Source organism: Glycine max, chromosome 6 (genome assembly GCF_000004515.6).
Source record: "Glycine max cultivar Williams 82 chromosome 6, Glycine_max_v4.0, whole genome shotgun sequence".
In the NCBI taxonomy this organism is placed as follows: Eukaryota; Viridiplantae; Streptophyta; class Magnoliopsida; order Fabales; family Fabaceae; genus Glycine; species Glycine max.
The window spans coordinates 25,004,422-25,017,878 of record NC_038242.2 but is presented as its reverse complement, the minus strand read 5'-3'; the positions used below and the strand labels follow the sequence as shown (position 1 = coordinate 25,017,878).

At 36.3% G+C, this 13,457-nt stretch overlaps 1 protein-coding gene across 1 annotated transcript; it reads left to right on the top strand.

Moving 5' to 3' along the window:
- Window positions 1-4,971: 4,971 nt before the first annotated feature.
- Window positions 4,972-6,659, top strand: LOC102666419 (protein MAIN-LIKE 1-like). Its single transcript, XM_006582555.1, has 5 exons — window positions 4,972-5,343; window positions 5,457-5,711; window positions 5,795-5,884; window positions 5,953-6,120; window positions 6,213-6,659. Exons 1-5 carry the CDS (start codon window positions 4,972-4,974, stop codon window positions 6,657-6,659), a joined length of 1,332 nt encoding a protein of 443 aa, XP_006582618.1.
- Window positions 6,660-13,457: the final 6,798 nt, after the last annotated feature.

Genomic DNA, 13,457 nt, shown 5'->3' with positions numbered 1-13,457 from the left:
TGTACCCGTGGTGGTCCATATTGTGTTTCGTGTATTTTTATTCTCGTTTCATTTACTTTTTATACCTCCTTTTGACGTGCTTAAGCCATTTTATTTAAGTCATTTCTCGCTTAACCTAAAAATAAAATAAATTTCCACCGAACGTTTGAATTGTATTATCCGTTAACTTCGGTTAAAACGAATTCCGACCGTTCGGTCGTGCCGTATCCACGTTGGAAATCAAAAAGAGGTAAAATAATAATATAATAATAAAAAAATTTCTTTTAGTAAAATAAAGCGAAAAATCAATCGGACGTTTTCGCTTTGGGATTTCTCATTCTTAATTGAATTGATTAATAACTAAAGTGAAACTAAGGCTAAAATCAACTCGCCAAGTCAAGCTCGTCCATAAAAATAGGTTTTTGAAGTTCGTCATTTCAATTTCTTACTAAGTAAAAAGGATCATTTTCAAGGTCCAACGCCTTAAAATGATCACCTCTTAAGTAAAAAAGAAATCACTTGATAAAAAAGAACTACGTAGGTCTGATTTCCTCATCGCAATTGAGGAATACGTAGGAGCAAAGGGAAACACCCTTGTCGACCACAAAAAGAGGAAAAATATAAAAAGGGTATAAAGGATATAAAGACATAAAAAGGGAACATAAAAAATCAAAGTCATGTTTGCACATTCGATTAAAGGCTGTCGTCCCTTGGGACGGACGTGTGGGGTGCTAATACCTTCCCCGTGCGTAAATACAACTCCCGAACCTTTCACTTAAAAGTTCGTAGATCGCGTCTTTTCCGGTTTTTCGGACGTTTTCCTCAAATAAACGTTGGTGGCGACTCCGCGCGTATTCCTTTCGTGGAACACGCATCCCGCGAGTCACGCGTCGCCCTCGCACCGAAGAGTAGGTTGCGACACACTCAAAGAATTTTAGAGTAGAGGATGAAGTTTCTGTCCTTCTTTTAGGTTTAAAATTGGGTCACTTTTGATTTCCTTTGACTCTCAGAAACTTGTTGAATCTTTTTACAAGCAGACTAATATCTTCATCATTATCCAAGTCAATTGAATCTTCTTTATCACTGTCTTCTTGGATTGCAGATGAGGCTTTAAGAGCGATTCCTTTCTTCTTCTTATCAGTTTCTTCATGCTGATTTAATCTTAGTAATTCCATTTCATGCTCCTGCAATTTTCCAAATAATGTAGCAAGAGACATACTAGATAAATCTTGAGATTCTGTGATGGCTGTTACTTTTGGTTGCCATTCTCTATTAAGACATCTTAAGACTTTATTTACTAGATCTTCATTTTGAAAAGTTTTTCCTAGAGATGCAAGATGATTAACTATGTGTGTGAACCTCTTTTGCATGTCTTGTATACTTTCATTTACATTCATCCTAAAAAGTTCATACTCACGAGTTAAAGTGTTTATCCTAGATCTTTTAACATCTGATGTGCCTTCATGTGTTACTTGTAGTGTATCCCACATATCCTTAGCACTTTTACAATTTGAAACCCTAAAGTATTCATCTATTCCTAAGGCAGATGTAATAATATTTTTGGCCTTTAAATTATATTGTACTAATCTTCTTTCTTCCTCAGTCCAATCTGCTCTAGGTTTTTCTATTGTTGCACTTCCGGCTATTATAGAGGGAACATAAGGTCCTTGTTCTATGGCTTCCCAAATATTTAAATCTATTGCCTCTATAAAGATTTGCATGCGGGTTTTCCAGTAGTGGTAACCCACTCCATTAAAGATGGGAGGTCTATTTATAGAATTTCCCTCGGGAAACAAGTAGTTTGATGAGGCCATAATTCTTGAAGCTTCTAAACTTTATACAAGAATGAAGCTCTGATACCACTTGTTGGACAAGTGGCCTCAGATATCTTAAGAAGGGGGGGGGGGGGTTGAATTAAGATATAACAACTTATTTCCCCAATTAAAATTCTATTTCACTTTCTATTCAAGTTATAAATTCCCTTAATAATGAATTTCTTAAATATTGATTCAAATAGAACAATTTGAATATGAATATAAAACAATAATAAATAAAGGAGTTTAAGGGAAGAGAAAATGCAAACTCAGATTTATATTGGTTCGGCCACACCCTTGTGCCTACGTCCAGTCCCCAAGCAACCCGTTTGAGAGTTCCACTATCTTGTAAATTCCTTTTACAAGTTCTAAACACACAAGGACAACCCTTCCTTTGTGTTTAGAATTCTTTCACAACAAGAGACCCTCGGTCTCTTAATCCCTTTTCAGAATGAAGAAGAAGAAAAGAAGAAATCTCTCTTTAAAGAGATTGATTGAACAATTTGAGCACTCAAATAATTCCTTATTGAATCACAAGTAATTTGGCCAAGGAATTTTTAAGAGGATAAAACGATTTGCTTTTTAAGAGGATAAGACCTTTTTGTTCTGAAAAACTCTTAGCAAATTCGTGTCCCAAGTCACACATATATAGGCCTTTGATAGCCATTCAAGAATCAAGTAAAAAGATGTGATTGTTGAGAATATTTTCTGAAAAACTTCTCTGGTAATCGATTACAGTATGTGTGTAATTGATTACAAGCTTTAAAATTTGAATTAAAAACGTTCAATAACTGTTGGTAATCGATTACCATATATGTGTAATCGATTACACAGTACAAATTTTGAATTCAAATTTAATAGCTGTTGTAAATCATTTTTGGCCACTGGTAATCGATTACATCCTCTGGTAATCGATTACCAGAGAGTAAATCTGTTGAAAAAACCTTTTTAACTTAGATTTCTTGGCCAAACCTTTTGCGACTTCAATTGGAATTCCCTTCCTATTTAATATACCCTTCCTAAGATTCTAAAGACTGTCTTGATCATTCGTCTTGAATATCTTTGTCTTGAATAAATCTTTGAGAAGCATGTGATTCATGTAATCCTTTGGCATCATCAAAACATTCAGCTTGATCCTTTGTCTACAAAACCTTCGCTCATTTTAAAATTGAAATTTAATTAGTAGTTAGAAAAAACCATTAAGAAAAACCTCGGCTCATTCGAGGACACAGGTGAGTAGTTAGAATGATTTAAAATGGTTAAGAAAAGCCTTGGCTCATTTTGGTAATGCATCCACCTCCTGATTATAGACATTTGATAAAATAGTTATTTGATAAATTTTAATTAATTATTTTTAAAAATAATTACATATCATAAACAATAATATGTTAGCCCTTTTAATTATGAAGTTATACCAGGCAATTTTCGTGCATTTCACTCCCCTCCCTTGTACATTATTTCTTTCCTTTCAAACAAATGCACCCTAAATTATCCTATCTTGAAACAAAATATTATTGGTTAGAGTAGTAGTGGACTAAATCTGTTAAGTAAGGTTTATATTATGGTTTTCTGCTCCATGCCTAGGAAAGACAATTTAAGATTTTTATATAGTTTTGAGCTTCGTAAACTCACGCATAAGAGCTTGAAGTTGGTCTTCTTAGAGTATACTTAACTTTGTTATTTTTGTAATATTTAGCATTTTTAAAAAAATAAGATTGAACGTGAATGTTACAAATCAAGTTGATCCGTAAGGTTCTTTCGGATCATGTTGATCCGAAAGAACCTTATGGATCAACTCTATCCGTAAACTGTCTGAACAACGTTTACGGATCAAGTTGATCCGTAAACTGTCTGAATATGCATTTTAAAAATTGCTAAATCTGAATTTGGTGTGTTTTTGTTTCTGAAATTTGCTACTTACTTCATCAAGGCTATTTTTTTTTGTCACAAGGTGTTCATTTGAACTCTGAACAACGTGAGTACTTTATATATTCGACGATTTTTTTTTTCAACGTTTAGTATTACTTTGGTAGAAGAGTAAATATTACCTATAATTTGGATCATTCTTATTAGATTGTTGTCACAATTTTTTTTGACCTTAGTCACAATTTGGTTGTAAATAATGAGATGTTGACATATAGATAAATAGTATATATTGATTAGCATGAATTATGATTATATATAGATATATTCTCTTTCAGGGAAATGAATGAATGAGAAATTAATAAAATATTATTTTCCTTTTATTTTTTTATAGTCTTTAATAGTGTTTTTCTTAGGAGTAGATTAGCATAGTTTTTTGCTCTCTATCAAGTCACTAATACTAAATGTTGCATTTTGCTTTGTTCTTCACGCATGTACATTATTTATGGTATTATAAAGGGGTTAATCTTTCAAGCACTATGGAAACCTTGTTATTTTGTCAAAGTAAATTGATGTTAATTTACAGCGAGAGGTGATAATCTTACCAAATTTAAGGTAGTAATTGTGAACATTCCACTAGCCGCAATAATCGAATCTTTGGATTCCTTGATAATTATTGATTTCTTGCACCCTTGGGAACAAAGTTATAACTATTGGTTCATGTAATTGATGATTAGAGATATTTTCCAAACATATGATAATGACAATTTTCTTCATTTAAAAAATTCCAAAAGATACCTAGTGCTTGTCTGAAATTATCCAAATATTGGCATAACTATTGGCTCACATTTGTTGCAATTGCTCATCACTATTGGTTCCTTTTGTGTTCCCATTTTCTCATCCTTTGTTTTTCACCCTGTCATTCCTTATGCCACCCCTATGACACGTCTGCCTTGCTGCACTTAAAAAAATCCTCCCCATGACACCCTCTCATTCCATCTTTCTCATATTCAGTCACTCAACCGTGCTTTCAATGATTTTAATCATTCTCATTTGTCATCTGGCTTTGGTGGGTTTGTGAGACTCACGCATGCCAACTTGTCTGATTCTAACTTTGAAGGGGATATTCCTTCCCAAATCTCTCACCTTTCCAAATCAGTGTCATTTATAAGCAATGCATATATCTTAATTTCAAAGTGAATATCCTTTTTCTACCAAGTAGTGCTTGAAAAAAGATAATGCTTATATGCGTTAGACCAATGAAATTTGAGAGAATGAAATCAATGATGGAATTTGTGGTACTCATTTGTAGATCATGGTTAGGACCAGAGGATTAGGTCGTGCCTTAGGTCACGTTACTGGCAGAGGTGTGGGCAGAGGAGATCATGATGATTCTGATGATGCTTCGCAGTGTCGACGGCCTACTGCATCCGCAAGAAGGCAGCAAGTACTTGTGACTGCGGTGCACGATGAGCCAGTGGTCCCTGTGCCAGATGTAGAGACTGACGTATTCTCGAATGACCCGATGGCACCATCTGATGTAAAGGACATTGGGGCAGACATTCCTGCAGACACAGGCGCGCAGGCTACTAAGGATGAGCATGAGGGATTTCCAGGTGGTCCAAGCGACCCATCCGTGCTGACCCAGTATGCGGGTCACGTTGCTTGCAGCGTATGGACGGGAGAGGTATTTATAATATTTATTTTTAGTTACTTGTTAATTATACTTTAAGATTGAAATTAGTTTTCCTTTAAATGATGATTTTAACGAATTTTGCGTTCCTTTATACTTCAATTCAGGAGCGTCCTGAGTTGAAGTTATCCTCTCACAAGAGGAAGATCCATAGTTTAGGCAGGCCTGTCCCTGCCATTGAGAGACTAGTTGCTGGGACAGGACTAAGTCCTCTGATCACATGTTCAGTAGACACTAGCGATCGGGGACTTTTGTCCTCGTTTGTCGAGCGGTGGCACCAGGAGACGTCTAGTTTCCATCTCCCTGTGGGAGAGCTGACGATCACCCTGGATGACGTCTCTTCACTTCTACATCTGTCTGTGGTTGGCGACTTGCAATACCTTTCAGCCCTTACACATGGATGATGCGGTTAAGATGTTGGTGGACTTATTGATGGTCTCTGCAGAGGCTGCCAGGGCTGAGAAAGGGTAGTGTTGTGGATCGTACGTACGCCTGCAATGGGTACGTGATATCTACGAGCGTCGATGCCAGGCAGGTCATTGGACAGTTGTGGCTCGCGCATATCTTCTCCATCTTCTGGGTTGCACTCTGTTTGCTAACAAGAGTGCAACCAATGTGCATGTTGTGTATTTGGAGGCCCTTCGTGACCTCAGTCAGACCGGGAGGTACGCCTGGGGAGTAGCTGCTCTGGTACGACCAACTGAACGATGCCTCTATCAGCAGCAGCCAACAGCTTGGCGGTTAGATCACACTGCTGCAGGTAACAAACATGTCTTTCATTCGTTGAGGTTCAACAATGTTTAACCTTATATTTTGTTAGACTTTCATTATTAATGTTTATCATTTTGATGTTACCTTTGTAGTGTTGGATATACGAGCACTTTCCCTCAGTCGCGGAGTCCACTGCTGATCAAGACTACAACGAGGATTCACCGTGTGCCTATAGGTGGATTGCGACGAAGAAGACCATGAAGAGCATACGTACACCGGCATACAGGGAGCGCCTGGATCAACTCCGGATTTCGGATGTTTGTTGGATCCCATATGGGGAGCACCGACCGGTCCGGGACTTCCATTTGATTTCATGCTATTCCGGTCTCCTGCGCTGGGGACCCGTTGCTGTGTATTACCGACCAGAGAGGGTCGTGCGGCAGTTTGGATACACCCAGACCATTCCTGCTTCGTCTGTTGATTCATGGGTGTCGTATGATGATATACATGACAGTTGGATGCACTACTCGGATCATATGGTTCCAGCAGGTGAGGTGTGTGTTGTGCTAGGTCAGTGTGCCAGCGACTACATGGACTAGTTCTTCCGCATCTCGCATCCTTTCATGACACCAAGCCAGACATCAGATCCTTTGCCAGATGGTCATGCTTTGCAACCCCGAGTCGTCCCTCAGGCCCCACAGACAGATATCCTTCACGTGCCGGAGCCAGGAGCATCGTCTACATCTGCGAGGGCCGCTGTGAAGGAGCCTAGACATGCAGTGGTAAGTAATACTAATAATTTATGTCAATATTTTCATGATAATTTGTGTAATCTATTTGTTTTGTATTTAACAGGAAGTTTGCTATGGGATTGCTAAGAGGTTGGAGCGCCATCTGAGCCTAGGGGTGGTCACGCTAGGCTCTTCGACACATGAGGTGATCGAAGAATGCCTCAGGATGGCCAAGAGTGTTACACAGGACCAACTAGTATATGTTAGGTCTCGACGCAGGCGGCGCACGGATCAGGCATAGTTTATTTACACATTTTATATTGATATTCGATGTATATATAGATATTGTACTTGAACCCATTTCATTAGTAATGTTGGTTTTATTTATTTCCATTAGTAATGTTAGTTTTATTTATTTCCATTGATTGTGTATTCCCTTTGCCTAATCTAGCTTATAAAATTTTATAATTTCCGTATTTTTTAATTAGAATTTTATAATTAGGCGTAACATTAATATTTTATTTAAATAAAAGATGTGGTGCTGAGGGAGAATGTTTAATTAGAGTGTGGGAATCATGATGTACTTATCTAAGTATTAAGAACCACAAAATCTTGAGTCTTACAACTAATTTAATGAATCTAATTTTGAATTATTTGTGGAAAGGGTGTAGAAAAGAATAAATCAAACAAAAAAAGGAAATTGAAATAAAGAAGTTGAAAACATGGACACACATGCTTAAAAAACTTCTAATTAAAAAAATTATAATTTAATTCTATCAAATTAAAAAAATATTTTTTTTTAATTTCTCTCCTAAGATAAAAATTCGTATTTATATTTTATAATTTTATAATTAGGCGTAACATTTATATTTTATTTTAAGAGACTAAAAAATAAAACCTTGTAATTTGAGAGACTAAAAAATAAAACCTTCTCATTTGAAGCATTATACATCATATTAAATTAATAATTGACTCATATAATTTATTTATTTTCTTCATTTCCATATTTTGCATCAGAGTTAAATGTACTTTGTTAAATATTTTTAATTAGTTCAACATTAAATTATTTTTAATTGATGACAAAATATATTTTAATTAAATTTAAATTTCATATTAGTTTCTTTTAAAAAAATGAACTACTCGAGTATAAATAATTAATTGTTATTTTTCGATTGTTGTAGTTTTTTTTTATATTTAAAATAAAATTGCAAGATTGACAAAAAAAAGTAAAAGTAGTAGAAATCAAATTTAACAGAGAACGACAAGTGATCTTCCATTTCTAGAAAAAAAAACAATTATGCGATACATGAATTCAAACAGTACATTAACTTCAACATAGTCGAACGAAATTAAATTTGCATCAAATACTACAACTAACTCATGCTAATTTTGTGATAAGGACAACTCGTCTTCCATTTTCGGTACAGGTTTATTGAAAACAACTAAAATTTCTATTGGCCGAATCTTTTTCCAGTAGTTAGACTCAATCAACACCTTCATCACGTCATCGTTGGTTTTGAGTTCAATTATTTCGAATTTTATAACTTTTTCTGAATACTCATGGTGACTTGGTTTCCGAAAAAAAAACCATCTTACCATTTGTGTTTCATCAATACCATAAGGGGAATCCCACGAGGCGCAACTTGCTTGATCAAATCCTTCAGTTCATCCATGGTACATCCGGTGAGAATGTCAAACTTTTTGGGATTTTTTCCTGTGAACGAGTAACCAACAAACTCATTTTGGCGTGACATGTTCCACCTCCCATTGTAATATAGCAAGGCATCATGAGTAGGGGTCATAATAGCTTCAAGTAAGTTTAAAATACCATCTAGGATTCTAGCAATGCTACATAATAACTCAATCAGACCAACAAACGAAAGTTCATGATTACACATTAACATTGTGTTAACATCAGCATCATCTTTCAGTTGTATACATTGAAACCGAAATTGATTACCTGCATATGTCGGTTAGCTTAAGGGTATTGTGTATTCTGGTTTTTAACATTTGAAAATCACACCCGTTAGGTACTCGAATGGAAACTGGAGTGGAAGCTTGAAAGGAAACACCACTGTCATTGTGAACAATGGATCCATTTGGAAAAATAAAACCTAATGTGAAGTTCACAACTGTCGACTACTTGTCTCTCCCAAGAATGCCATAGTTTTTTGTAAGAGTTGGGTTACGACTGAAACTTGTGGTTTTTTACAGTGTTAGGTTGTGTCATATATATAGATGAGTTTTAATATCAGTGCTGCATTTTTTAAGGATGAAAAATACGTATGCACATGCTTTCTATATGTGTTGTCAACTACGCCAATGACGTGACATGCTTTAGCTTGCATCAGATCTGCATGTGTAGTCATGCTGTGCAAGGTCCTTTCACGTGCTTTATGTTAATGCAGACAAAAATTTATCATACATGTTGTTTCACAATGTGTTGTCAACTCAGACAACGATATATCATACATGCTTTTTTAGAATTAAGTAATAATTTTGTTGTGGACGTAACAAATATAGAAAGGCACATAAATGTGAATATCCAATTCAAAACGATCAGTCATTATAAATTACATGTTCAATCATCATTTATGTCAAAATAGTCTCTCTTGAACATCACGAAGCTCTTGTAATGCTACATTATGCTAATATATGGATTTGGCCACGACTTCGCCTACAGATGACAATTGCTAGACCATAACAATGCTATAGACGGTAAGGGACAATGTTCATTTAAATAAACCCGTTGTACATGCGAAAAAAGTGTTAACTCAATCCTACAAAACTCATTGCATAAATATAAAAAAAAAACACTTCATATCTACAATGTACCTCAACAAAATGATTGTCATACACATGACTGATACAAATTATGCGATGCAATGAAGAATTTGCCAGCGGTTGACTTCTTAGAGGAAAAAATGTCGTGCTTTGTTATTTAGACAAGGATACAACGATTACGTTATACCTTGATGTAATGACATGTCTCATGTCCGTTATATCCATCCACTTATCCGTAGTCACCTGAATGAAACAAATATACACGTCAAACTTAATTTCAAAGTTAAGTCTTAAAACTCAAATACATAAATTACATACCTTGGTTAACCCATCAACAAGTAGTGACATCCTTAATTCCTCAAATCTCTCCGTTCCACCAAAGAGCTTGATATAGTCTTCTGAGAATTTGACAAGTTCTTTAAGCAGATAGTTGCGAACCACCGACCAAGAGTCTTGACCCATACCTAATAAACTGGCAACCGACCGATATCCACAATTACCATCTGCTTTGACATCAACAATCTTATCAATGAAGTCGTGCATAAATGGCTGAAACTGGTCCAACATAGGCATCATCGTTCTTCGATTCGGTTGCTCAGAGGATGATGCAGTACGCCTCACTGACGAATTGCTATTTTGCATAGATTCAAAGGCATCTACGTACTCCTAGTAAGATGGATCGCGCTTTGTTGACCTTGGGTTCCTGCTCATAGCTTTCTTCGGTGCCCCCTTTGTGTTAACCTTTGCTGGAGGAGGACACATCAAATTCTGATCAGGGTATGCAATTTCCCAAAGTTTAGTCTTCAAAGTAAACTTGCCACAAACATCAAGTTCTTCGAATCTTTTGGATATTGTTTCCATTACTTCCTTGATGCTTACCTTGGGCTTAGATAATCCTTGGTTTGAAAAACTGAGTCTCCTCCAGAACATATGGATTGAATCTAGTGGGATGCAACCACTAACATATTTGGATAGCTCACAAGCACAAGAAAGACTAAGCGTGGTTCTCACCACGAACCACAACTTGAGGGATTCTTGCCAGCATAGTCATCATGCTCTAATTCAACAACAATCTGATTTAAAGCATACCTTGAAACCATTCCAAGAAGCCTCCTGTTTAGGGTATTTTGAACACATGTCCAACAACATGTGTACTTGTTTCAAATGATGCTTTAATCTCCGTGTGCTGCAACGTAATCATGTTGTTCATGGAATCCCATGCACTGCATAAGTCTCCAATGCTATTTTGTAACAGTCTTTTTAAAGACGAGTGAGCAGATTCAACCATACATTTCAAATACACAAATAAAAATAAACATATACAATAATACAATTCCATAAATTTGTCAACATTAATAGAAATAGTTGAACAGTTTCATACCTTTTTGTTGTTGTGTTTCCTAAGTGCATCACCTTATTAGTCCAGGCGGAAACAAATTTTTCCTTGTGTGGTATTATCCATGTTTCCTTGACATAGTCAACAAACATTGGCCAAGGTGCGCAAGCCATTTTGAACTTCTTCAGGCATTCATCAAACTGTTGTTCTGAAGGACAATCAGTCAGACATCCCCAGCAATCCATGACATAATCCTAAGCATTTTTTTGCGCAATTAGTGATTTACATTTGGCCTTCATATTCTTGTTTATGTGAAAGCTGCACAACAAATTTGTGCATTCAGGAAATACATCCTTCATTGCATTCATCAATGCTTGGTCTCTGTCAGTGAAAATAACTCCAGGGAGGGCATCACGCTTTTAAAAAAGGCCTTGGAAGCGTTGTAAAGCCCAGACCAAATTATTAACGCATTCACCCTCCACATATGCAAAACCAGCAGAGAATGTCATCCCAGTCGATGTCACCCCAACAAAATCAAGTAATGGGAGTCTGTATCAGTTAGTTTTGTAGGTGTTGTCTATCAAAAACACCAAATTACATGCGTTGACTAACTTCACTGCATAAGGGTGACACCAAAAGATATCACGAACCACGTCTTCATCCTTTATTCTATGTCAATGAATATACTGATCATGTTGAAGAAGCTTCATCAGATGTTGCATTTCAAGATCGCTTCCTCTTATGGAAGAACGGAATGTACTTCTTGCATTGTATATCTGTTTAATGGTCATACAACTATTGGCATTGTATTCCTTCAGAGTTAGTAGAATGTTTCTTGGCTTCACCATGGACTTCGTCATATCAGCAATAGTTGTTTTTTCAACTTTAGTCAATCGTCCCGCATATGGATGTCCAACTAATGACTTGGTCAATTCATGATTATGCACTCCACAAATCAACTTTACCATCCAGCCTTCTCCTCCAACCACTGGCTTGCAACGAAGCTTGAAGGGACACCCCCATTTCCTAGTCCCAGTGTCTCTTCTGATAAATTCTTTTTTCCTACACCTATACTCGACACTCCTTTCACAGCCAATTAACAGAAATGTAGTCCTTCCTCTACTACCTGTGTTTGTGTCCAACCTTAAAATCACCGCCACAAATCCATTTTCATGAACAACGGATCGAGCCCACCATAAAGCATCCTCTCAGCACTCAAACACCTACAAAGCAATCCACATAATTTAAGTTTTCTACCAGTATTCATTTTATTAAATCTGTGACAAACATTAACATTGTAACCTGAGAAGTATTAAACGCATCCAAACAATCAACATGTGGTTCATTCGCACCACATGCTTCTTCATTTTCATAATCCATATCCGCTCGTTCAGACATTATTTCATACATCCACTCATCTTCGTCCATCTCACCAACTCAAACAAAAAATGGTCATACAAACAAATTAATAATTTTTAAAAAATGGAAACTGAATTCAAAAAACATCACACTTTAAAAATAGTTACTCTTCTTACGGATCAAGTTGATCCGTAAGTCACTTACGGATCAACTCTTACGGTTCAACTTGATCCGTAAGTAATATGTACATCCGCAACATAGCCACCACCTTTTGCGTACCTTGTTTGCCGCCGCCAACCACCGCAACGCACCTTCACCTTCACCGCACCAACCGTTCATAACGAACCAACGAACCCGAGACAATGCCACACGAAAATCATAAAAACAGAGAAAAATAGCGAACAAAAATGATAGTTGTGAAGCGCAGGAAAAAAAAGAAGCTTTTATAAGGAAAAAAAATCAAGGGCATTTTTGGTATTTAAAATTTTACTGGGTGCACTAGGTGTTAGACAAGTGGCCTCAGTTATCTTAAGAAGGGGGGGTTGAATTAAGATATCCCAAAATACTTCCCCAATTAAAAATCTATTTCACTTTCTTTTCAAGTTATAAATTCCCTTAACAATGAACTTCTTAAATATTAATTCAAATAAAACAATTTGAATATGAATATAAAGCAATAATAAACAAAGGAGATTAAGGGAAGAGAAAGTGCAAACTCAGATTTATACTGGTTCGGCCACACCCTTGTGCCTACGTCCAGTCCCCAAGCAACCCGCTTGAGAGTTCCACTATCTTGTAAATTCCTTTTACAAGTTCTAAACACACAAGGACAATCCTTCCTTTGTGTTTAGAATTCCTTTACAACAAGAGACCCACGGTCTCTTAATCCCTTAGAGAATGAGGAGAAGAAGAAGAATGAATCTCTCCAGAAAGAGATAGATTTTACAGATTGAGCACTCAAATAATTCCTTAATGAATTGCAATTGAATTGGCCAAGGAATTTTTAAGAGGATAGAATGATTTTTTCTCTTTGAGAGGATAAACACTTGTTGTTCTGAAAAACTCTGTCAAAATCGTGTCTCAAGTCACATATATATAGGCCTATGATAGCCATTTAATAACCACATAAAAAGATGTGACTGTTGAGAATGTTTTCTGAAAAACTCCTCTGGTAATCGATTACAATA